We start from the raw sequence: 26,785 nt of genomic DNA, 5'->3' as shown, positions 1-26,785 counted from the left end.
AGCAAGGTGTATTTTTGGTAAGAAAGCATAAAAAGAAAAGAGAATAAATTTGTATGAGAAAGAATCTTATGTGGTAAATTTATTTATTTTGTTTTGTTTTTGAAAGGCAGGGTCTTGCCATGTTGATCTTGCACTCCTGGCCTCGAGTAGTCCACCAACCTCAGCCTCCCAAAGTGTTAGGATTACAGGGGTGACCCACTGTGCCTGGCCTTTATGTGGTAAATTTTTGCCTTACTAGTTGTTTAAGAGGAAGTACAGGACAAAGCAGAAAGTCTGAGCATGTTGTCAATGGTATGAGTAAGTCATGAAAAAGGTTTGTGGAGAAGAAATTTATGAAAGGAGTTGTGTGTGTGATTCAGTTGGCTATAATTAGAGGGGAATTATTTGTAAGTGTTTCTACATTATAAGTGAGATTTGATATTAAAAATACACTAATGCAGCTGGGCACAGTGGCTCATGCCTGTAATCCCAGCATTTTGGGAGACTGAGGAGGGTGGATCCAGAGGTCAAGACATCAAGATCATCCTGTCCAACATGGTGAAACCTCATCTCTACTTAAAATACAAAAATTAGCTGGGCATGGTGGTGTTTGCCTGTAGTCCCAGCTGCTCAGGAGGGTGAGGCAGGAGAATTGCTTGAACCTGGGAGGTGGAGGTTGCAGTGAGCTGAGGTCGTGCTACTATACTCCAGCCTGGTGACAGAGCGAGACTCCATCTAAAAAAAAAAAAAAACAAACAAAAAACACATACACAAATGCAAAATTGAAGTGTGGTTTCTTATGCTAGAACAACAAAGTTTTCTTTTTTAACTTTTTAGTTTTCGAGAAAGGCTCTCACTCAGTCATCCAGGCTGGATGATCACAGCTGACTGCAGCCTCAGCCTCCCAGACTCAAGTGATCCTCCCACCTCAGCCTCCCTAGTAGCTGGAACCATAGACATTCACCACCACACTGAGATAACTGTTAAGTTTTTTGTAGTGATGGGGTCTCACCTTGTTGCCCAGGCTAGTCGATTTTCTTGAAATATTGATTTGCTCTTAGTAAAATTGCAAGAGGTTTTGATTTTTAAATCTGAAATCTCCTTTGTAACAGCCATCTTCTAAATTGCAGTTTATATTACTGCCATATTTTGTCCTGAGATTCATTTAATTTCCATAGTTTTAGGTTAAACATGTGTCTTTTTTATTCAGAGTGGTAATTTCATTTCTTGAGGTAGAGTTTTCCTCTAGAAGTTTCTCAGATTCATATCTCAGAAGTTCAACTTTGGCTGTGTCTCACTGCACACAATTTGAGGGCATGTATCATTGTCTTCAACTCTCTTTTCCCTCTTGAAAAGGCATATATTTTGGCTCAGCTGAGATATTAACTTTTTCAGCTTTTTAGTAAGCTCTTGTGACTTTTTTTCCAGTTCTAACTCTGCTATTATGACCTGCTGCTAAAATGACTATCTTTAAGACCTAGAAAAGCAATGTTTTCCTCTAGGGTAACTTGATGTTGTACCCTTAGCTTTTCTTTTTTTTTTTTCCTTTGAGACAGGGTCTTGCTCTGTTGCCCAGGTTGGAGTGCAGTGGCACAATCGTTCACCAAAGCCTCAACCTCTCAGGCTCAAGTGATTCTCCAGCCTCAGCCTCCCAAGTAGCTGGGACTACAGGCAATGCCACATGCCCAGCTTACTTTTTTTATATTTTGTAGAGATGAGATCTCTCTATATTGCCCAGACTAGTCTCAAACTCCTGGCCTCAAATGATCCTCCCACCTTGGCCTCCCAAAGTACTGGGGTTACAGGCATGAGCCACTGCATCCAACCAGCTTTTCTTGATGTGTCTGAATTGTTTCATATAACCAGGAAACTTTACATGCTTTTACTTTTTCTAAGAGCCATGTGTTCCCCTGCTAAATGGTGGTGTGCGCCTGTAATCTCAGCTACTTGGGAGGCTGAGGCAGGAGAATTGTTTGAACCTGGGAGGCGAAGGTTGCAGTGAGCCGAGATCACGCCACTGCACCCCAGTCTGGGCAACAGAGCAAGAATCCATCCCAGGAAATTTTTGTGGGCATAGAAACTCAGAATAATGCTGACCCAACACTTTGAGATGACAGCAAAAAACTACACAACAGACAAAATTGAACTTCATAATGGAGTGCAGGCAGACTTAGCCTGAGAACCGGTCCCTTCCAACCTCCCTTTTGTGCAAAGGTGTTTAAAAGAGTTTTGACAATGACTCCTACTTGCCATTCACTTTTTCCATTGTGGGATGGGCCAGCAACCTGGGACATGTCTATCCCAGCACCAAGGGACACCAAAACCCATCTACAGGGTGATTGACTAGTGACACTTTTGGAGAAAAATCTTGATCAAAAGAGGGAATGTTTTGCTTGTGGGAACTAACAATAAAGTATAATAAAGATACAAAACAAACAAACAAACAAAAGAGGGAATGTGAAAATTAGCAGAATCAAAATGGAGTCACTTGTGTTAAAAAGGAAAAAAATAAAGCCTAAAAATAGAGTGAGGGTAGGCTGTGAAGAGAGGGTTCTCACTTATACGTCTGATAACAAAAGCTATCACAAAAGACCACAAAAAACACAGCCTTGCACAAAGGCCATTTTAGCCTTACACGAAAAATACTTCTGTGCAGACATCCACCCAGCAACTGCCTGTCCAACCTCCGAATGGCCTCATCCTTGTTACTGATCTTTGTAGCCAAGGATAATAATTTCAAAATCATTATGTAATCCTCTTCATTTCTCCTTTAAAAGCTTTTGTCTTCATTTTTACCTTGCTGGGTACACACACACAGTTTACTGTGGCATGCATATTCCCATTGCAATGCCCTATTCCCAAATAAATACATGTTTTTTTCTTTTTGAGAGCCTCCCTCTGTTCTTTAGAATGACAAACTCAACAAAAATAAATAATAAAACATGTTCCTCTGTGCTGTGTTATGTTCATAACTTTGGACTTTCATTCATCCTATGTCTTAGACTGTCATCTTTTTTTTAGGTGCTGGGATCTATTTTTGTCATCATCAGCCAGGAAGATACAAGGCCTCTTCCAAGATGAAGACGAAACTATTGACAGATATTTTGTCAAGACCAAATTTTCCCTAAGAGCCCTGTCATAGATTGCTCCCTGGGCAGGATGCAGCCTCCTTCAGAGAGTGAAGAACACACCAAAAGATCCTCTACTAAATTAATCATGAAGCTGCATGAGCCAGGCTGGAATACAGTTACCAATCTGCTTTAATTCTCCCACTTAGATGGCCCGAAGCCACCTGAACTGAAAGTTGGATGAAGCTCTGCTTTGAGTTCCATCATGGAGCATCGTGTGGCCTAGGTCCTTAGCCTATGCCTGCTAAATATTAGCTTGAGTCGCAATAAAGAGAAAAGGTCCAAACTCTCCCCTTGGCTAATGATTTATTCATCAAACCAACATGCCTCAAACCTGTAATTCTAGTTTTGTTTTCTGAAAAGATGTCATTCTATTTGAAAGAGAAATAGCTGTAGGGAAGGAGAATAAGAACTTTCATGGAACACCCAGTATGTGTTGCGCACTTGGCATGTAAACTCACTTAGCCCTCACTCCAGCCCTGGGGAGGTGAGCAGTGGCTCTGCTTCATAGACAAGCACCCTGACACTCCAGGAAATCGGTCATCACCCAACACCCTTTAACTAGTGAAGGACGGAATCTGATTTGAACTCAGGTGTGCTTTTTTTCTCCAGGAAGCATACTTTCCTTTGCCAGCCTCAGCGATGAGAGTAACAGAGACAGAAAGTTAAGAGAAAAGGAGTTGACTGCTCACTTACGAGGCTGTTGCTGGACTTTTTAGGTCAGTCACTGGAAGATTCTAGTGTGTCTTCTGAATTGCTGGCCATAATTCATTCTCTTCCCTCTTTTGCCTGGTTTGTTATTTGATCCCAAGACTGTGCTATAAGTTTTGGTTGATAAAAGAGAGCTAAGAGTCCATGAAGCGCTCATACCTCCCATCGAATACCTGATTCCTACGACACCTGCTTCAAACATAATGGAGAAAATATTTGCAAGGAAGTTTCATGCAATGATTAAACTGCATTCCAAATATAATTTTCCTCTTGTGCCAGAGGAGATTAATTCACATGGACTCAAAAGAGCCTTGGGGACAGGTTCTTGGAAAACCAGACCCCGGCATTCCGGATGCTAAAATGCTGTCAGTAATACTAAGAGTGCTTAGGTCTCCTGTCTCCTCAGCCCTCTGAAAAGAGCTCCAGGGTTATTCGAGTTGGGATCAAATAAAGAGGGGGTCATTATGATAAAAAGTGGGTGACACACCCCCATTCCTCACCTAGAGAACTTTCTTAGCCTTCCCATACACCTTCAGTAAAAAGCTCCCTTCAACTTAGATTTCAATGTGAAGATTTTGGTTCCACCTTGACTGAATACTGGAATAGTTTTTATTGCAGACTGGGAGTTGACAGTTTACCTTCAGAGTGAGAATATGTATGGGTTCCTTAAAAACATGCAGTAAAGCCAGGCAGCATGGCTCATGCCTGTAATCCCAGGGCTCTGAGAGGCCAAGGTGGGCGGATCACTTGAGGTCAGGAGCTTGAGACCAGCATGGCCAACATGGTGAAACCTGGTTTCTACTAAAAATACAGAAATTAGCTTGCCACGGTGGCAGGTGCCAGTAATCCCAGCTACTCAGGGGGCTGAGGCAGGAGAATCACTTGAACCTGGGAGGCAGAGGTTGCAGTGAGCTAAGATGGCGCCACTCCACTCCAGTCTGGGTGACAGAGCAAGACTCTGTCTCAAAAAAAAAAAAAAAAAAAAGCAACATGGGGTAGCATGAAAAACACAAAAATGCCTTTGGGATTCAGCATAATCTTCAGGCTATAAAAGCAACAGCAATGATGATCGGGGCTTTTTTCCCCACAGAGCCTAGGATGCCTTTGAGAAAACCGACAAATCTGAAAACGTGATAAAGATAACATCTCTCAGTAAGTTGTTATTTCTTCCTCTTTATTATTTGGGTCAAATAATTTTGGCATTTCATTTCAATTCCTTTCACTTTGTGAAGAAAAACAGTCATTCCAAGAAACCAATTCTAAGTCATTCCGTTCTAACCGATATATTCTTTTCATATCATGAATTCTCTTCTCAATGTTGTGTTTCCTAAAGGAATGAAGTAATTTTATTTGCTGTTGAGGTTATGGTCAAATACTTCCAAGTGATATGTTTCTTCCTCAAAATATGCATTGTTTAATCTACCTGATTGTAACACTTAAAATATCATGCATCAATCAGCGTCCCATCTAAAATAAGATTTGCTATTTTTTTTTTAAATTTATTTATTATTATTATACTTTAAGTTGTAGGGTACATGTGCATAACGTGCAGGTTTGTTACATATGTATACTTGTGCCATGTTGGTGTGCTGCACCCATCAACTCATCATTTACATCAGGTATAACTCCCAATGCAATCCCTGCCCCCTCCCCCCTCCCCATGATAGGCCCCTGTGTGTGATGTTCCCCTTCCTGTGTCCAAGTGATCTTATTGTTCAGTTCCCACCTATGAGTGAGAACATGCGGTGTTTGGTTTTCTGTTCTTGTGATAGTTTGCTAAGAATGATGGTTTCCAGCTGCATCCATGTCCCTACAAAGGACGCAAACTCATCCTTTTTGATGGCTGCATAGTATTCCATGGTGTATATGTGCCACATTTTCTTAATCCAATCTGTCACTGATGGACATTTGGGTTGATTCCAAGTCTTTGCTATTGTGAATAGTGCTGCAATAAACATACGTGTGCATGTGTCTTTATAGCAGCATAATTTATAATCCTTTGGGTATATACCCAGTAATGGGATGGCTGGGTCATATGGTACATCTAGTTCTAGATCCTTGAGGAATCGCCATACTGTTTTCCATAATGGTTGAACTAGTTTACAATCCCACCAACAGTGTAAAAGTGTTCCTATTTCTCCACATCCTCTCCAGCACCTGTTGTTTCCTGACTTTTTAATGATCGCCATTCTAACTGGTGTGAGATGGTATCTCATTGTGGTTTTGATTTGCATTTCTCTGATGGCCAGTGATGATGAGCATTTTTTCATGTGTCTGTTGGCTGTATGAATGTCTTCTTTTGAGAAATGTCTGTTCATATCCTTTGCCCACTTTTTGATGGGGTTGTTTGTTTTTTTCTTGTAAATTTGTTTGAGTTCTTTGTAGGTTCTGGATATTAGCCCTTTGTCAGATGAGTAGATTGCAAAAATTTTCTCCCATTCTGTAGGTTGCCTGTTCACTCTGATGGTAGTTTCTTTTGCTGTGCAGAAGCTCTTTAGTTTAATTAGATCCCATTTGTCAATTTTGGCTTTTGCTGCCGTTGCTTTTGGTGTTTTAGACATGAAGTCTTTGCCCATGCCTATGTCCTGAATGGTACTACCTAGGTTTTCCTCTAGGATTTTTATGGTATTAGGTCTAACATTTAAGTCTCTAATCCATCTTGAATTAATTTTCGTAATGGGAGTAAGGAAAGGATCCAGTTTCAGCTTTCTACTTATGGCTAGCCAATTTTCCCAGCACCATTTATTAAATAGGGAATCCTTTCCCCATTTCTTGTTTCTCTCAGGTTTGTCAAAGATCAGATGGCTGTAGATGTGTGGTATTATTTCTGAGGACTCTGTTCTGTTCCATTGGTCTATATCTCTGTTTTGGTACCAGTACCATGCTGTTTTGGTTACTGTAGCCTTGTAGTATAGTTTGAAGTCAGGTAGCGTGATGCCTCCAACTTTGTTCTTTTGACTTAGGATTGTCTTGGAGATGCGGGCTCTTTTTTGGTTCCATATGAACTTTCAAGCAGTTTTTTCCAATTCTGTGAAGAAAGTCATTGGTAGCTTGATGGGGATGGCATTGAATCTATAAATTACCTTGGGCAGTATGGCCATTTTCACGATATTGATTCTTCCTATCCATGAGCATGGTATGTTCTTCCATTTGTTTGTGTCCTCTTTGATTTCACTGAGCAGTGGTTTGTAGTTCTCCTTGAAGAGGTCCTTTACATCCCTTGTAAGTTGGATTCCTAGGTATTTTATTCTCTTTGAAGCAATTGTGAATGGCAGTTCATTCCTGATTTGGCGCTCTGTTTGTCTGTTACTGGTGTATAAGAATGCTTGTGATTTTTGCACATTAATTTTGTATCCTGAGACTTTGCTGAAGTTGCTTATCAGCTTAAGGAGATTCTGGGCTGAGACAATGGGGTTTTCTAAATATACAATCATGTCATCTGCAAACAGGGACAGTTTGACTTCTTCTTTTCCTAACTGAATACCCTTGATTTCTTTCTCTTGCCTAATTGCCCTAGCCAGAACTTCCAGCACTATGTTGAATAGGAGTGGTGAGAGAGGGCATCCCTGTCTTGTGCCAGTTTTCAAAGGGAACTTTTCCAGTTTTTGCCCATTCAGTATGATATTGGCTGTGGGTTTGTCATAAATAGCTCTTATTATTTTGAGGTATGTTCCATCAATACCGAATTTATTGAGCGTTTTTAGCATGAAGGGCTGTTGAATTTTGTCAAAAGCCTTTTCTGCATCTATTGAGATAATCATGTGGTTCTTGTCTTTGGTTCTGTTTATATGCTGGATTATGTTTATTGATTTGCGAATGTTGAACCAGCCTTGCATCCCAGGGATGAAGCCCACTTGATCATGGTGGATAAGCTTTTTGATGTGTTGCTGAATCCGGTTTGCCAGTATTTTATTGAGGATTTTTGCATCGATGTTCATCAGGGATATTGGTCTAAAATTCTCTTTTTTTGTTGTGTCTCTGCCAGGCTTTGGTATCAGGATGATGTTGGCCTCATAAAATGAGTTAGGGAGGATTCCCTCTTTTTCTATTGATTGGAATAGTTTCAGAAGGAATGGTACCAACTCCTCCTTGTACCTCTAGTAGAATTCAGCTGTGAATCCATCTGGTCCTGGACTTTTTTTGGTTGGTAGGCTATTAATTATTGCCTCAATTTCAGAGCCTACTATTGGTCTATTCAGGGATTCAACTTCTTCCTGGTTTAGTCTTGGAAGAGTGTAAGTGTCCAGGAAATTATCCATTTCTTCTAGATTCTCCAGTTTATTTGCGTAGAGGTGTTTATAGTATTCTCTGATGGTAGTTTGTATTTCTGTGGGGTCGGTGGTGATATCCCCTTTATCATTTTTAATTGTGTCGATTTGATTCTTCTCTCTTTTCTTCTTTATTAGTCTTGCTAGTGGTCTGTCAATTTTGTTGATCTTTTCAAAAAACCAACTCCTGGATTCATTGATTTTTTGGAGAGTTTTTTGTGTCTCTATCTCCTTCAGTTCTGCTCTGATCTTAGTTATTTCTTGCCTTCTGCTAGCTTTCGAATGTGTTTGCTCTTGCTTCTCTAGTTCTTTTAATTGCGATGTTAGAGTGTCAATTTTAGATCTTTCCTGCTTTCTCTTGTGGGCATTTAGTGCTATAAATTTCCCTCTACACACTGCTTTAAATGTGTCCCAGAGATTCTGGTATGTTGTATCTTTGTTCTCATTGGTTTCAAAGAACATCTTTATTTCTGCCTTCATTTCGTCATGTACCCAGTAGTCATTCAGGAGCAGGTTGTTCAGTTTCCATGTAGTTGAGCGGTTTTGATTGAGTTTCTTAGTCCTGAGTTCTAGTTTGATTGCACTGTGGTCTGAGAGACAGTTTGTTATAATTTCTGTTCTTGTACATTTGCTGAGGAGTGCTTTACTTCCAATTACGTGGTCGATTTTGGAGTAAGTACGATGTGGTGCTGAGAAGAATGTATATTCTGTTGATTTGGGGTGGAGAGTTCTATAGATGTCTATTAGGTCTGCTTGCTGCAGAGATGAGTTCAATTCCTGGATATCCTTGTTAACTTTCTGTCTCATTGATCTGTCTAATGTTGACAGTGGAGTGTTGAAGTCTCCCATTATTATTGTATGGGAGTCTAAGTCTCTTTGTAAGTCTCTAAGGACTTGCTTGATGAATCTGGGTGCTCCTGTATTGGGTGCATATATATTTAGGATAGTTAGCTCTTCCTGTTGAATTGATCCCTTTACCATTATGTAATGGCCTTCTTTGTCTCTTTTGATCTTTGATGGTTTAAAGTCTGTTTTATCAGAGACTAGTATTGCAACCCCCGCTTTTCTTTGTTCTCCATTTGCTTGGTAAATCTTCCTCCATCCCTTTATTTTGAGCCTATGTGTGTCTCTGCGTGTGAGATGGGTCTCCTGAATACAGCAGACTGATGGGTCTTGACTCTTTATCCAGTTTGCCAGTCTGTGTCTTTTAATTGGAGCATTTAGTCCATTTACATTTAAGGTTAAGATTGTTATGTGTGAACTTGATCCTGCCGTTATGATATTAACTGATTATTTTGCTCGTTAGTTGATGCAGTTTCTTCCTAGCCTCGATGGTCTTTACATTTTGGCATGTTTTTGCAATGGCTGGTACCGGTTGTTCCTTTCCATGTTTAGTGCTTCCTTCAGGGTCTCTTGTAAGGCAGGCCTAGTGGTGACAAAATCTCTAAGCATTTGCTTATCTGTAAAGGATTTTATTTCTCCTTCACTTATGAAACTTAGTTTGGCTGGATATGAAATTCTGGGTTTAAAATTCTTTTCTTTAAGAATGTTGAATATTGGCCCCCACTCTCTTCTGGCTTGTAGAGTTTCTGCCGAGAGATCTGCTGTTAGTCTGATGGGCTTCCCTTTGTGGGTAACCCGACCTTTCTCTCTGGCTGCCCTCAAGATTTTTTCCTTCATTTCAACTTTGGTGAATCTGGCAATTATGTGTCTTGGAGTTGCTCTTCTCGAGGAGTATCTTTGTGGCGTTCTCTGTATTTCCTGGATTTGAATGTTGGCCTGCCCTACTAGGTTGGGGAAGTTCTCCTGGATGATATCCTGAAGAGTGTTTTCCAACTTGGTTCCATTCTCCCCCTCACTTTCAGGCACCCCAATCAGACGTAGATTTGGTCTTTTTACATAATCCCATACTTCTTGCAGGCTTTGTTCATTTCTTTTTCTTCTTTTTTCTTTTGGTTTCTCTTCTCGCTTCATTTCATTCATTTGATCCTCAATCGCAGATACTCTTTCTTCCAGTTGATCGAGTCGGTTACTGAAGCTTGTGCATTTGTCACGTATTTCTCGTGTCATGGTTTTCATCTCTTTCATTTCGTTTATGACCTTCTCTGCATTAATTACTCTAGCCATCAATTCTTCCACTTTTTTTTCAAGATTTTTAGTTTCTTTGCACTGGGTACGTAATTCCTCCTTTAGCTCTGAGAAATTTGATGGACTGAAGCCTTCTTCTCTCATCTCGTCAAAGTCATTCTCTGTCCAGCTTTGATCCGTTGCTGGCGATGAGCTGCGCTCCTTTGCCGGGGGAGATGCGCTCTTATTTTTTGAATTTCCAGCTTTTCTGCCCTGCTTTTTCCCCATCTTTGTGGTTTTATCTGCCTCTGGTCTTGATGATGGTGATGTACTGATGGGGTTTTGGTGTAGGTGTCCTTCCTGTTTGATAGTTTTCCTTCTAACAGTCAGGGCCCTCAGCTGTAGGTCTGTTGGAGATTGCTTGAGGTCCACTCCAGACCCTGTTTGCCTGGGTATCAGCAGCAGAGGCTCAGTTGAAAATGCAGAAATCACCGGTCTTCTGTGTCGCTCGCGCTGGGAGTTGGAGACTGGAGCTGTTCCTATTCGGCCATCTTGCTCCGCCCCCCAAGATTTGCTATTTTATTGTTAAAAGTGATCTTATCAGTATCCCTCCAGGAATCACGCATGCTATTAACAACAGACAGCAAACATGATTTTTTTTTTTTTTTTTTTTTGAGACGGAGTTTCACTCTTGTTGCTCAGGCTGGAGTGCAATGGTGCTGTCTTAGCTCACCGCAACCTCCATATCTCAGGTTCAAGCGATTCTCCTGCCTCAGCCTCCTGAGTAGCTGGGATTACAGGCACACGACACCACACCCAGCTAATTTTGTATTTTTAGTAAAGACGGGGTTTATCCACGTTGGTCAGGCTGGTCTCAAACTCCCGACCCCAGGTGATCCACCTGCCTTGGCCTCCCAGAGTGTTGGGATTACAGGCGTGAGCCACCGCGCCTAGCCAAATTGATTTTTATAATTAGAATTTTATGAGGCTTATGTTTCAGATTAGGAAAGAGATGTCAATTAAAGATTTCATTCCATTTTTATTGCAAACGAAGATGAAAAAGGAACAACTATTTCCACTGGATTCTACTTGAAGGAATTCAAAGTTCACTACTGGCAGTTTCACATTTGGCAAAGGTGTGAGGTGTTTCCGCAGAGGTGCTGACCTCCTCGAACTGCAAAGGCCTAGCTGTCTGAGTGAGCAGTGCTGGCCTGGGGCAGAGTGATGATGGTCTGTCCACTTGTCTGTGAAGTCTCAGGGCTGGGATTCTGTCAGAAACTCATGCTGAAAACTACTTTTCCTCATCAGATTCGAAGTTGAGAAGATGCGTCATCCAATATAAATGATGACTAAGGCCACTCCCAGCTGTGACAGTGCGCAACTCTAATAGTGTGAGCCAGCTCCCAGAGCCATGGGGCTCTCTTGACATTTCCTTCCATCAAGAACTCCGCACACATGTATTTGCCACGTGGTGTTCTTCACACATGTGACCTGCCACAATCTTCCATACAGCCTGTAACTCTTTGTTGTTATTGTTTTTCGGGTTAGTTTTATTTTTTAATCAAGCATGATTATTGTTTTTGTTTTTGAGACAGGGTTTCACTCTGTTGCCCAGGCTGCAGTGAAGTGGCATGATCTTGGCTCCCAAGGAACAGGTGATCCTCCTGCTGCAGCCTCCTGAGTAGCTGGGATTATAGGTGTGCACCACCACCCCCAGCTAATTTTTGTATTTTTGGTAAAGACGGGGTTTCACCATGTTGACCAGGCTAGTCTTGAACTCCTGACCTCAAATGATCCACCCACCTTGGCCTCCCAAAGTGCTGGGATTACAGGTGTGAGCCACCGCACCCGCCTTTTTGGTTTTTTTTAGACAGGGTCTCATTCTCATAATTCAGGCTGGAGTGTGGTGATGTGACCACGGCTCACTGCAGCCCCGACTGCCTGGAATCAGGTGATCCTCCCATCTCAGCCTTCCAAGTAGCTGGGACTAAAGGCGTGTGCCACCATGCCCAGCTCATTTTTGTATTTTTTGTAGAGACACGGTTTCACCATGTTGGCCAGGCTGATCTCGAACTTCTGGGCTCAAGCGACCTCAGCCTCCCAAAGTACTGGGATTACAGGCATGAACCACTGTGCCAGGCTTGTATGTAACTTCATTTTTGGCAGGTACCTTCATCTTACCAGGCCCTAATTTCCTCCTCTGCAAATGAGAGAAATGATGTATAACTTGTTAAAAGCTCTTCTTCCATCCCTGTTATATTGAAAACATTCAGAGAAAGAGAATGTTAAAAATCAATGCCTCCAAAGAAACTCTAACCTTTTCTTCATTGAGGGCAAAGGTGTGCCTGGCAATCATTTATTGTTTGCCTCAGGATTTTGTGAACTTTCTTTAAACATACACCCACCATATGATCCAGCCATTCTACTCCTATTTACTCAAGAAAAATAAAAATACACATCCACACGAAGACTTGCGCATGAATCTTTATTCGTAATAGGCCCTGGAAACAACCCAAATGCCCTCCAAGGGGTAAACGGATAAATAAAACATAGTACATCCATACAATGGGGTACTATTTAGCAATGAAAAGAAACACATGTTGGTACAAGCAACATGAACAGATCTCATTATGCTGAGTGGAAGAAGCCAGACACAAAAGGACATACTGTTTGATTCTATTTATGTAAAATTCTAGAGACTCAAACTGATCTATGTAGTGACAAAAAGCAGGTTGGTGGTTGCCTGTAGGAGGGGATAGAAGACAGGACTGCAGAAAAGCACAGGAATCTTTTGGTGGCAATGGCAGTGTTGTAATCTTGGTGACAATGATAGTTTCATGGTGTATACAATGGTCCAGACTCATCCAGTTGTGTACTTTAAGTCAATACAACTTGTATGTAACTTATGTCTCAATAAAGTTACTATAGGGGGATCTTTTTTGTAAGCTGCTGACTGTTGAATCTGGGGCTAGGAGAAAGGTGTCATGGACAGCTGAGAAGTTGTGTGGAACCACGTCATCCAAAAAGCATTGATGAACCCCCGCTTGATGAGTCAGTGGTTTTTGTTGTTGTTGTTGTTGTTGTTGTTGTTGTTTTGTTTTGTTTGAGACGGAGTCTCGCTCTGTCCCCCAGGCTGGAGTGCAGTGGCATGATCTGGGCTCACTGCAAGCTCTGCCTCGTGGGTTCAGGCCATTCTTCTGCCTCAGCCTCCTGAGTAGCTGGGACTATAGGAGCCTGCCACCAAGCCCGGCTAATTTTTTTTTTTTTTTTTTTTTTTTTTTTTTTTTTTTAGTAGAGATGGGGTTTCACCGTGTTAGCCAGGATGGTCGAGATCTCCTGACCTTGTGATCCGCCCACCTTGGCCTCCCACAGTGCTGGAATTACAGGCGTGAGCCACCGCGCCTGGCCCGAGCCAGTGTTTAAGAGTGATGTGAAACATTGTGGAAAGCCCTTTGGTTTCTGGGAAGCCTATGTGGATTTGTAGGAAAGGAGTTTATCTTATGATTTGGGGTAAAGCCCCTGAGCAAAGAACTAGCTGGGGACTGAACAGGGTCTTGGGCTTGTGGAGCACTTCTCTTTCACCAGTCCCCTGTGCAGCCCTGAGTGCCAGCTGCCGGCGGCAGGCAGCCTCTGGGTTTAGCTTGTCAGGCCCCTAGAGACCTATTTCTTCCTGCACCCTGCCCTGCAGTGGTGTGACTTCCGAGGGGTAGATTCCATTCTACTTCTTCAACGTCATATTCAGAAACTAGAAGGCTGGAGAGCATGTTCTTGTTTTATTGCCCATTGGAGTAACCTAGTTCAGTCGGAGTGGCTCAAAGAATCATAGGTTGTGGTTTTTGGAAGAAAACTCAGGGTCTACTATGCGACCTCCTCACATCCTGAAGGGGAAAACTGAGGCCCCGAGAACTGAAGTGACTGGCCTCAGCTCACACAGGACGAAAAGCCCTCCAGGAGTTGCCCCTTCACCATGCTGTCTCCACGACAGGCTGAAAAAGTGCAAGTCAAAATCTTTCACTGTCTAAACCCAGATCCTAAGCTGCATAGCTTGCTGCATTTGTGCAAAACAGAAGCTGGAAAATGGCAGGCTTCTAGCTGAGAGAAAGACACCAAAGTCTCAGATGTGCTGCGAGGACGCGTGAGGGTCAAGCTTAGCATGTGAGTGAATGAGAGGCATTTATGATTATTGCGGAACTTGGCAGCAATTATAAAAGCCTGCTCCACAGTGGAAGTGACCATGTTAAATTTCCATTCTTATTTGCATTTGCAAAAATAGAATAAAATTATTTCTTGGGTGGAAACATTTTCTGTGACTGAGCAGTGCTTCTAACTCATTGCTGCTCCTTTTACTTTTCATAGATTTTTTTTTTCCCATGATGGCTGTTGAAATAGGAGATACTTTATACAGAGAGAACATTCATCACAGCACGTTCTGGATCGACACTGAATCAGATTCTTCCAGCGCCAGGGAGTAACCTAGGCCTTTCTGGAAACTGCACTAACACTCAGTCCAACAAGGCTTGAATTTTCAAAGTGCAGTTTAGCAGGCTGAGGTCTTAGTGGTGTTCCTAACCCTCTCCACTCACCTGGCTCTATAATACCTGGGCAGGAGTGCTGAGTTCCCAGGGCAGAGACACTCCCTTGGCAGGTCACAATGTTCTCTCCTGGTGAAAGCCACACAGTGAGCCGGTGCTGGTCCAGGGGAGGCAGAAATGACAGTTGTGTAAGTGAGCAGTGGGCTCCGCCCTGGGGTTGACCTACTGTGCTGGTAACATGTTTTGCTCTTCACACAGATTTCCCGGAAATCAGTTGCAGAGTTTGGCAGAAGACTTCAGGTTGTAAGAGAGTCAACCCCCACACAAAAGCGGCACCAGCCTTTCCTAATCCTCTGAGGGGACTCCTAGGTTCCTGAGGGACAGCACTTCCCCAGGTGCTGCAGGGCTGAAGCCACAGCCTCTTCCCAGTGGATCCCTCTTTGCTTTCTGTGTCACATTGTCCTCTCCTGATGGCCCTGCCGTGTTGTGGCTGCAGCAGATACCTCTTGCGTTTCAGCCATGGGGAGTGCCTTGCATGGTTCTCACGCAGGTGTCCAGCACTTCCCACCTTACTGAGCATGGTGAGGGCAGAGGCCTGGCCTTTGCAGCTTGTCTCTATCACCTAGCATTGTAGATGCGTGTACCCTGCCATATTGTGGGGGCTGAATGAATCCTGTTGAATGATTAAATTACTTGTTGAGCAAATGGATAATAAAATTACTGATCTGGCTGGGTGCAGTGGCTCACGCCTGTAATCCCAGCACTTTGGGAGGCCGAGGCAGGCAGATCACGAGGTCAGGAGTTCGAGACCAGCCTGTCCCATATGGTGAAACCCCGTCTTTACTAAAAATACAAAAATTAGCCAGGGGTGGTGGCATATGCGCCTGTAATCCCAGCTACTCAGGAGGCTGAGGCAGGAGAATCACTTGACCCCAGGAGGCTGAGGTTGTAATGAGGTGAGATTGCATCACTGCACTCCAACCTGGGCAACAGAGCAAGACTCTTATCTCAAAAAATAAAATAAATAAAAATAAAATTGCTGACCTTGAATGTGAACTATTCAGGACACTGCACTAGTGATGCAAGAAACTACTGAATATACAGTGGGAAAAGAACTGAAACTTTTTCTAGAAAATCAGTGACCAGAATAGATCTATAGTTATTTTCATATGTACTGTGTAATTATGGAGAACTGAGGCAGATGGGGGAAAAAAGTCATATCCTTCCTCATCTCTTATAATCCCTTGAATTTAAATCTTCCCCATCGTTGAGGTCAAAGGTGTTTAGGCACCAGAATTCCTGAATTCGAAATTTTCTTTTCCATTTTCTTTTTATTCTTTCTTCTTTTAGAGACAGGGTCTTGCTTGGTCACCAAGGCAGGAGTGCAGTGGCATGATCATAGTTCACTGTAGCCTAGAATTCCTGGGTTCAAGTGATCCTCCCATCTCAGCCTCCTGAGTAGCTGGGATGATGGGTGCATACCATTTTTTGCGGAGGCGGGGCCTTGCTATGTTGCCCTGGCTGGTCTCCAAATCTTGGCCTCAAACGATCCTCCTGCATTGGCCTCCCATAATGCTGAGATTACAGGCATGGACCACCACTCTCAGCCCTCCATTTTCTTTATTATAAATGTGAGACAGGCATGGTGGCTCACCCCTATAATTCCAGCACTTTGGGAGACTGAGATGGGCAGATCCCTTGAGGTCAGGAGTTTGAGACCAGCCTAGCCCAGCATGGCAAAACCTTGCCTCCACTAAAAAATACACAAATTAAGCTGGGCACAGCGGCTCATGCCTGTAATCCCAGCAGTTTGGGAGGCTGAGGTGGGTGGATCACCTGAGGTCAGGAGTTCCAGACCAACCTGGCTGATATGGTGAAACCCTATCTCTACTAAAAATACAAAAATTAGCTGGACACGGTGGCACATGCCTGTAATCCCAGCTACTCGGGAGGCTGAGGCAGAAGAATCACTCGAACCAGGGAGGCAGAGGTTGCAGTTAGCTGAGATCACACCATTGCACTCCAGCCTGGATGACAAGAGTGAAATTCCATCTAAAAAATATATACAAAATACAAAAATTAGCCAGGTGTGGTGGCATGCACCTGTAATCCCAGCTACTTGGAAGGCTGAGGCACAAGAATCGCTTGAACTTGGGAGGTGGAGGTTGCAGTGAGCTGAGATCGAAGCACTGCACTCCAGCCTGGGAGACAGTGAGACTCTGTCTCAAAACAAACAAACAAACATATATATACACACATATATATAAATATATACACACACACATATATATATGGTCTTTACCTCAGAAACAGGAATACAATTGCTATTTCAAGCTACTTTTACTATTTATTTTTTAAATCATCATAGAAGCATGTCCTAATGACTCTTTAAAAAAAAAACCCTCCTCGAGATCAGGCAGCAATATTTGCTGTTCTGCAATATTTGCTGTTCTGCAGCCTCTGCTGGTGATACCCAAGCAAACAGGGTCTGGAGTGGACCTCCAGCAAACTCCAACAACAGGCCTGCAGCCGAGGGAACTGACTCTTAGAAGGAAAACTAACAAACAGAAAGGAATAGCATCAACATCAACTAAAAGGACATCCACACCAAAACCTCATCTGTAGGTCACCCGCATCAAAGACCAAAGGTAGATAAAACCCCAAAGATGGGGAGAAACTGAGCAAAAAAGCTGAAAGTTCTTTTTTTTTTTTTTTTTTTTTTTTTTTTTTTTTTTTTTTGAGACGGAGTCTCGCTCTGTCGCCCAGGCTGGAGTGCAGTGGCGCGATCTCGGCTCACTGCAAGCTCCGCCTCCCGGGTTCACGCCATTCTCCTGCCTCAGCCTCCCGAGTAGCTGGGACTACAGGCGCCCACAACCGCGCCCGGCTAATTTTTTGTATTTTTAGTAGAGACGGGGTTTCACCGTGGTCTTGATCTCCTGACCTTGTGATCCGCCCGCCTTGGCCTCCCAAAGTGCTGGGATTACAGGCGTGAGCCACCGCGCCCGGCCAAAGCTGAAAGTTCTAAAAACCAGAGCGCCTCTTCTCCTCCAAAGGATTGCAGCTCCGTGCCAGCAACCAAACAAAGCTAGATGGAGAATGACTTCGACGAGTTGACAGAAGTAGGCTTCAGAAGGTCGTTAATAACAAACTTCTCCAAGCTAAAGGAGGATGTTCGAACCCATCGCAAGGAAGCTAAAAACCTTGAAAAGAGATGAGATGAATGGCTAACTAGAATAAATAGTGTAGAGACAACCTTAAATGACCTGTTGGAGCTGAAAACCATGGCACAAGAACTGCGTGACACATGCACAAGCTACAATAGCCGATTCAATCAAGTGGAAGAAAGGGTATCCGTGATTGAAGATCAAATTAATGAAATAAAGCAAGAGGAGAAGTTTAGAGAAAAAAGAATAAAAAGAAACGAGCAAAGCCTCCAAAAAATATGGGACTATGTGAAAAGACCAAATCTACGTCTGATTGGTGTACTTGAAAGTGACAGGGAGAATGGAACCAAGTTGGAAAACACTCTTCAGGATATTATCCAGGAGAACTTCCCCAACTTAACAAGGCAGGCCAACATTCAAATTCAGGAAATACAGAGAACACCACAAAGATACTCCTCGAGAAGAGCAACCCCAAGACACATAATTGTCAGATTCACCAAGGTTGAAATGAAGGAAAAAATGTGAAGGGCAGCCAGAGAGAAAGGTCAAGTTACCCACAAAGGGAAGCCCATCAGACTAACAGCGAATCTCTCAGCAGAAACTCTACAAGCCAGAAGAGAGTGGGGGCAAATATTCAACATTTTTTTTTTTATATGCCAGCAGTACATATTTATTATTATTCATGAATGGTGAAAAGACTTACAAGGCCCATTTTTATGAGTATAACCACACATACGAAATATCACTTAGCGGCAACATGGGATGAAAAGGACAGTTATATATTTATATTTAAAAAATACACATTTGCATTCAATGTTTACCTAGGAAAAAAATACACGTATACATGCTCTTTCAAGTGCTCCCCATAAACTGCTATAAAAGCAGGAAGCATCAAGCTGTAGAAGTTCCAATATACATAACATGTTGAAATATCTTAAGCATAAAAACTGTATATAACTTGCAAAAATAAAGTTCCTTTCTTCAAACATTTTGATCTGAGCTCAAGCAAAGCAAATAATGAACACCAATGATTTCTATACCATTTCACACAATTTAAAATAATGAACATGAAAAGGTCAACAGCTTCAAAAATCCTGAAAATATGGAGGTTATGAGAATGAACAATGCATTTCATCTGAAAAGTCTACAGCTGATCTGCTTCATCCTGGCTCTCAAATATTTAAGGATCTAATTTACTATACTCAAACTCCAAGTTTAGCCAGGACAAACAAAATGATAAAAAGAAAAATTACTGCAAACAGGGCAACATTGCCCTTTAGTTTCTTTAGACAATTTCACTAGTGCAAGAGCATCATTGACCTGAAAGATCCTAAGAGTCACAATTAAAGTACTCATACAAAACTATTTCCTTTGTTCTTTAAAAAGTGCCACATGCTATACTTTTCATTAAAAAAAAAAAAAAACTCAACACAAACTAATGAAAGACCATTTGTCTCCATCTCTTGTCAATGAGGAAAGGCCAAAGTGATTCTTTAATTCCAATTCGAAGTGGTGTTCGTTGGCCAGTGCCCAAGGTCTCCAATTTGGAGCAGTCAAGCTGAGCATTTCTTGGACGCTGTGCTCCTAGGACAGGGCTGTCAGTAATAGGTCTTAAGTGACTGCTGGGGAGGTTGAAGGCATCTGCAATTGCACACGCCATTTCATACTTAGTCATCTGTTCATTGCCAGACCAGTGAAAGGTTCCCTTAATTGATGGATCCAGCATTCTCTTCTCTGCTAGCTGCCGGCACACAGTGGCCACCTCTTTGACATGTGTGAGGAACCTCTGCTGCTGGTGATCCATGTTTGCTGACTTGTTGCTGAACTGCACTTTATCAAACATAACAGTCACATTCTTCGAGCTTTTCAACTTCCCCATACAGAATAGGAATCCTCAAAATAGCAGCTCCTAAAGTGTTCTCCAGGACAGCCTTTTCTCCATCTAATTTTGTTTTGCCATACAAATTTAGGGGAGCTGGTATGTCTTCCTCTCTGTAAGGTGGATTTGTTCCATCAAATACATAATCTGAGCTAATGTAGATGAGAAATGCCCCAACAGCAGCTGCTTCCTTTGCTAAATTCCCAGAAGCATCCACATTAAGTTGAGAGGCAGCATCTGGCTGATTTTCTACAACATCTGGTCTTTTCTCTGCTGCACAATGCACTATAACATGGGGCTGAAAATCATGAATGATGTGATGAACTGCATTAGAATCCACAGATTAACCTGGTCAAATTTTGGTCTTGCTCTTCTAAAACCACAGCCAACAGCATGCCAATTATTCTGCTGAAATTCTTTGTGTACAGCTCTGCCAAGAAGCCCAGTGGCACCAGTAACCAGAACCCTCCTATTAGGGATGTTAACTTCCTCCTCCACCAGCCGGCAGCTCCTGGGAACAAAGTGTATAGAGAGCTCTTTCTCCCGCCCCACCATGCCTGCTGTCTTCACGCCACAGCCTCACCAGCCACCACCTCCTCCAACCCAGGATTGACGCGGGCCTCCTCAACATTCTTAAAGGAAAGAATTTTCAACCCAGAATTTAATATCCAGCCAAACTAAGCTTCATAAGTGAAGGAGAAATAAAATCCTTTATAGACAAGGAAATGTTGAGAGATTTTGTCACCACCAGGCCTGCCTTTCAAGAGCTCCTGAAGGAAGCACTAAACCTGGGAAGGAACAACCAGTACCAGCCATTGCAAAAACATGCCAAATTGTAAAGTCCATCGATTCTAGGAAGAAACTGCATCAGCTAATGAGCAAAATAACCAGCTAAGATCATAATGACAGGATCAAATTCACACATAACAATATTAACCTTAAATGTAAATGGGCTAAATGCATCAAGTAAAAGCCACAGACTGGCAAGTTGGATAAAGAGTCAAGACCCATCAGTGTGCTGTATTCAGGAGACCCATCTCATATGCAGATACATACAGGCTCAAAGTAAAGGGATGGAGGAAGATCTACCAAGCAAATGGAAAACAAAAAAAAAAGCAGGGGTTGCAATCCTAGTCTCTGATAAAACGGACTTTAAACCAACAAAGATCAGAAGAGACAAAGAAGGCCATTACTTAATGGTAAAGGGATCAATTCAACAAGAAGAGCTAACTATCCTAAATATATATACACCCAATATAGGAGCACCCAGATTCATAAGGCAAGTCCTTAGAGACCTACAAAGAGACTCAGACTCCCACATAATAATAATGGGAGACTTTAACACTCCACTGTCAAAATTAGATAATGAGACAGAAGGTTAACAAGGATATCCAGGACTTGAACTCAGCTCTGCACCAAGCACACCTAATAGGCATCTATTAGGAACTCGCCACCCCAAATCAACAGAATATACATTCTTCTGAGCACCACATCACAGTTATTCCAAAATTGACCACACAGTTCGAAGTAAAGCACTCCTCAGCAAATGTGAAAGACCAGAAATCAGAACAAACTGCCTCTCAGACCACAGTGCAATCAAATTAGAACGCAGGATTAAGAAACTCACTCAAAACCACACAACTACATGGAAATTGTACAGCCTGCTCCTGAATGACTACTGGATAAATAATGAAATGAAGGCAGAAATAAAGATGTTCTTTGAAACCAATGAGAACAAAGACACAATGTACCAGAATCTCTGGTACACATTTAAAGCAGTATGTAGCAGGAAATATATAGCACTAAATGCCCACAAGAGGAAGCAGGAAAGATCCAAAATTGACACCCTAACATCACAATTAAAAGAACAGGAGAAGCAAGAGCAAACAAATTCAAAAGCTAGCAGAAGGCAAGAAATAACTAAGATCAGAGGAGAACTGAAGGAGATAGAGACACAAAAAACCCTTCAAAAAATCAATGAATCCAGGAGCTGGTTTTTTGAAAAGATCAACAAAATTGATAGACCACTAGCAAGATTAATAAAGAAGAAAAGAGAGAAGAATGAAATAGATGCAATAAAAACTGATCAAAAGGATATCACCACCGATCCCACAGAAATACAAACTACCATCAGAGAATACTATAAACACCTCTACACAAATAAACTAGAAAATCTAGAAGAAATAGATAAATTCCTGGACACGTACACCCTTGCAAGACTAAGCCACAAAGAAGTTGAACCTCTGAATACACCAATAACAGGCTCTGAAATTGAGGCAATAATTAATAGCCTAGCAACCAAAAAAAGTCCAGGACCAGATGGATTCACAGCCAAATTCTACCAGAGGTACAAAGAGGAGCTGGTACTATTCCTTCTGAAACTATTCCAATCCATAGGAAAAGAGGGACTCCTCCCTGCCTCATTTTATGAGGCCAGCATCATCCGGATATCAAAGTCTGGCAGAGACAAAAAAAAAGAGAATTTTAGACCAATATCCCTGATGAACATCGATGCAAAAATCCTCAATAAAATACTGGGAAACTGAATGAAGCATCACATCAAAAAGCTTATCCACCACAATCAAGTCAACTTCCTCCCTGGGATGCAAGTCTGGTTCAATATATGCAAATCAATAAACGTAATCCATCACATTAACAGAACCAACGAAAAAACATATGATTATCTCAACAGATGCAGAAAAGACCTTCAATAAAATTCAACATCCCTTCATGCTAAAAACTCAATAAACTAGGTATTGATGGAATGCATCTCAAAATAATAACTATTTATGACAAACCCACAGCCAATATCATACTGAATGGGCAAAAACTGGAAGCATTCCCTTTGAAAGCTGGCACAAGACAGGGATGCCCTCTCTCACCACTCCTATTCAACAAAGTGTTGGAAGTTCTGGCCAGGACAATCAGGCAAGAGAAGGAAATAAAGGGTATTCAGGAAAAGGGGAAGTCAAATTGTCCCTGTTTGCAGATGACATGACTGTATATTTAGAAAACCCCATCGTCTCAGCCCCAAATTTCCTTAAGCTGATAAGCAACTTCAGCAAAGTCTCATAAGCAACTTCAGCAAAGTCTCAGGATACAAAATCAATGTGCAAAAATCACAAGCATTCCTGTATACCAGTAACAGACAGAGAGCCAAATCATGAGTGAACTTCCATTCACAACTGCTACAAAGAGAATAAAATACCTAGGAATCCAACTTACAAGGGATGTGAAGGACCTCTTCAAGGAGAACTACAAACCACTGCTCAACAAAATAAAAGAGGACACAAACAAATGAAAGAACATTCCATGCTCATGGATAGGAAGAATCAATATCGTGAAAATGGCCATACTGCCCAAGGTAATTTATAGATTCAGTGCCATCCCCATCAAGCTACCAATGACTTTCTTCACAGAATTGGAAAAAACTACTTCAAAGTTCATATGGAACCAAAAAAGAGCCCTCATTGCTAAGACAATCGTAAGCCAAAAGAACAAAGCTGGAGACATCACGCTACCCGACTTCAAACTATACTACAAGGCTACAGTAACCAAAACAGCATGGTACTGGTACCAAACAGATATATAGACCAATGGAGCAGAACAGAGGCCTCAGAAATAACACCACACATCTACAACCATCTGATCTTTGAAAAACCTGACAGAAAGAAGAAATGGGGAAAGGATTCCCTATTTCATAAATGGTGCTGGGAAAACTGGCTAGGCATATGTGGAAAGCTGAAACTGGATCCTTTCCTTACACTTTATACAAAATTTAATTCAAGATAGATTAAATACTTAAATGTTAGACCTAAAACCATAAAAACTCTAGAAGAAAACACAGGCAATACCATTCAGGACATAGGCATGGGCAAGGACTTCATGACTGAAACACCAAAAGCAATGGCAACAAAAGCCAAAATAGACAAATGGGATCTAATTAAACCAAAGAGTTTCTGCACAGAAAAAAAAAAAAACTACCATCAGAGTGAACAGGCAATCTACAGAATGGGAGAAAATTTTTGCAGTCTACCCATCTGACAAAGGGCTAATATCCAGAATCTACAAAGAACTTAAACAAATTTACAAGAAAAAATCAACCCCATCAAAAAGTGGGCAAAGGATATGAACAGACACTTCTCAAAAGAAGACATTTATGCAGCCAACAAACGCATTAAAAAATACTCATCAGCCGGGCGCGGTGGCTCAAGCCTGTAATCCCAGCACTTTGGGAGGCCGAGACGGGCGGATCACGAGGTCAGGAGATCGAGACCATCCTGGCTAACACGGTGAAACCCCGTCTCTACTAAAAAACACAAAAAACTAGCCGGGTGAGGTGGCGGGCGCCTGTAGTCCCAGCTACTCGGGAGGCTGAGGCAGGAGAATGGTGTGAACCCGGGAGGCGGAGCTTGCAGTGAGCTGAGATCCGGCCACTGCACTCCAGCCCGGGCGGCAGAGACTCCGTCTCAAAAAAAAAAAAAAAAAAAAAAAAATACTCATCATCACTAGTCATCAGAGAAATGCAAATCAAAAGCACAGTGAGATACCATCTCACACCAGTTAGAATGGCGATCATTAAAAAGTCAGGAAACAACAGATGCTGGAGAGGATGTGGAGAAATAGGAATGCTTTCACACTCTTGGTGGGAGTGTAAATTAGTTCAACCATTGTGGAAGACAGTGTGGCAATTCCTCAAGGATCTAGAACTAGAAATACCATTTGACCCAGCCATCCCGTTACTGGGTATATACCCAAAGGATTATAAATCATGCTACTATAAAGACACATGCACATATGTTTATTGTGTCACTATTTACAATAGCAAAAACTTGGAACTAACCCAAATGTCCGTCAATGATAGACTGGATTAAGAAAATGTGATATATACACCATGGAATACTATGCAGCCATAAAAAAGGATGAGTTCATGTCCTTTGCAGGGACACGGATGAAACTGGAAACTATCATTCTGAGCAAACTATCACAAGCACAGAAAACCAAACACCACATGTTCTCACTCATAGGTGGGAATTGAACAATGAGAACACTTGGACACAGTGCGGGGAACATCACACACAGGGGCCTGTCATGGGTTGGGGGCAGGGGGAGGGATAGCATTAGGAGAAATACCTAATGTAAATGATGAATTAATGGGTGCAGCAAACCAACATGGCACATGTATACATACGTAACAAACCTGCATGTTGTGTACATGTACCCTAGAACTTAAAGTATAATAAAAAAAAAAAAAAGAAAAAAATCCTCCTTGAATCACTTGAACCCGGGAGGCAGAGGTTGCGGTGAGCCAAGATTACACCATTGAACTCCAGCCTGGGCAACAAGAGCAAAACTCCGTCTCAAGAATAAATTAAAAAAAAAAAAAAATCCTATGGCCAGGTGCAGTGACTCACAGCTGTAATCCCAGCACTTTGGGAGGCAGAGGCAGGTGGATCATGAGGTCAGGAGATTGAGACCATCCTGGCTAACACGGTGAAACTCCATCTCTACTAAAAATACAAAAAATTAGCTGGGCGTGGTGGTGGGCACCTGTAGTCCCAGCTACTCGGGAGGCTGAGGCAGGAGAATGGTGTGAACCTGGGAGGCAGACCTTGCAGTGAGCCAAGATCGCACCACTGTACTCCAGCCTGGGCAACAGAGCAAGACTCCATCAAAAAAAAAAAAAAAAAAATCCTTCTCGTAGCTGTCAGTTGATTTTCTTTCTCGCTGTAAAACTTGTGTGTGCTCACACATTGTCTCTGCTTCCTTTCCATTCGCTCACCAGACTTCCCCCTGGATTCAGCCCCACTACTCTGCCAAAATTGCTCTCACCAAGTTACCCAGTGACCTCCAAGTTGCCCACTCCAGGAGCACTCCTGAGTCCTCATCTTCCTGGAATGCTCCTCATGACCATCAGGGAATCTTCTGCTGCCTGTGAAAGGAAGCCCAACTCCAACTGCTGCAAGCAGAACTGTGAGTTTCTCAAATCATTTCTTTAATAATTTTCTCCCCTCTATTTTCCTCTCCCTGGGGCAGTAATCGGATGTGGGTTTGGGAACTCATCCTCTGGTGGTCTTTTCTATTGTTCAGTTCTTTGGTTGCTTATTCCGCTTTAAAAGTTTCTTGCTCTACTTTTAAACTTTGTATTGAATTTGTAATTTTAGCTCTCATAGTTTTAGTTTCTAAGTGTGGTTCCTTGTTCTCAGAATATTCCTTTTTATTGCAACACATTCTTGTTTCATAGATACAGTATCTCACCTTATTTTTTTCTGATTAAAAAGTAATTTTAATTAAACTTTTTTTTCCCTAGTTTCTGAATGTCTTTGTTTTCTCAGAATTGCTTTCTTCAGTCTGTTTGTGTCCATGGTATGGACACTTTCTGAAAATGCTGCTGTGACTCTAAGCGGTCTGTGTCTGTTCTACAGTGAGATACTGGAGCTCTGGGGTGAGGACACTGGCTGACTGGTGGCTTTGGGGATTAACATCTTCAGGGAGATTGGGTGGGATGCCAGCTGTGTCATATGGCAAACCTTTCCCTCACCCCCAACACAAACAACATACGGAGGTCTCTTCTGGGGCCATTTAGTTTTTCCAGGGAGGGGCTTCCAGACCCACTGGGTGGTGTGTGCTTGGCTGACTGCCCTCCGAGAACCAGGCAGGAGAAGGCAGCCAGGAGTCTCACGGCTCTGGCAGCCGACTTTATTAATAACGGAGTCCTCCAGTGTTCCGTGTTACTTTCAACCTCCTCTTGTTCCTGCTGATTGAGTCCAGATCTTCTCTGGCTCATTTGGTCCAGAAAATGAACTCTAGTATCTTGCAGTGGGAAGGGAGGGCATGGAAGAGGGGAAGGGGCTAACTGCTCTTGCTTCAAACTTTCCACCAGTCCCTTTTTTCAACTTTTTCCTTCGACTCCACCTTCCAAAGAACACAGTGCCTCTGAGTGCTGGGCTGCAGGGCTGCACTGCAGACCCTCAGGTCAGCCGCCTCCAGTCGGCTCAGTCATTTCCCCTTCGTGCATCTTTCAAGCATTTGTTGGCATTTCTCATCCGTCACTTTC

General features: G+C 42.4%; 1 protein-coding gene, 1 long non-coding RNA gene and 1 pseudogene across 2 annotated transcripts in view; 2 read left to right on the top strand and 1 right to left on the bottom strand.

The window, feature by feature from the left end:
* Positions 1-3,396, top strand: part of HOMER1 (homer scaffold protein 1) — a 165,434-nt gene extending 162,038 nt beyond the window's left edge. The window contains exon 9 of the mRNA XM_065546403.1: positions 3,001-3,396. Coding sequence (XP_065402475.1) covers positions 3,001-3,060 — 60 coding nt within the window. The 3' untranslated portion in view covers positions 3,061-3,396. The remainder of the gene's footprint in view (positions 1-3,000) is intronic.
* A 293-nt stretch (positions 3,397-3,689) lies between these two features.
* On the top strand, positions 3,690-26,037 carry LOC141407018 (uncharacterized). The gene is made up of 3 exons (XR_012413760.1): positions 3,690-3,826; positions 4,909-4,970; positions 25,514-26,037. It is a non-coding gene; the product is annotated as an uncharacterized lncRNA (long non-coding RNA).
* On the bottom strand, positions 19,220-20,298 carry LOC102120525 (methionine adenosyltransferase 2 subunit beta pseudogene; annotated as a pseudogene).
* Positions 26,038-26,785: the final 748 nt, after the last annotated feature.

This window comes from Macaca fascicularis, chromosome 6 (assembly GCF_037993035.2).
Source record: "Macaca fascicularis isolate 582-1 chromosome 6, T2T-MFA8v1.1".
Classification (NCBI taxonomy): domain Eukaryota; kingdom Metazoa; phylum Chordata; class Mammalia; order Primates; family Cercopithecidae; genus Macaca; species Macaca fascicularis.
This window is presented reverse-complemented; position numbering and strand designations above follow the sequence as displayed.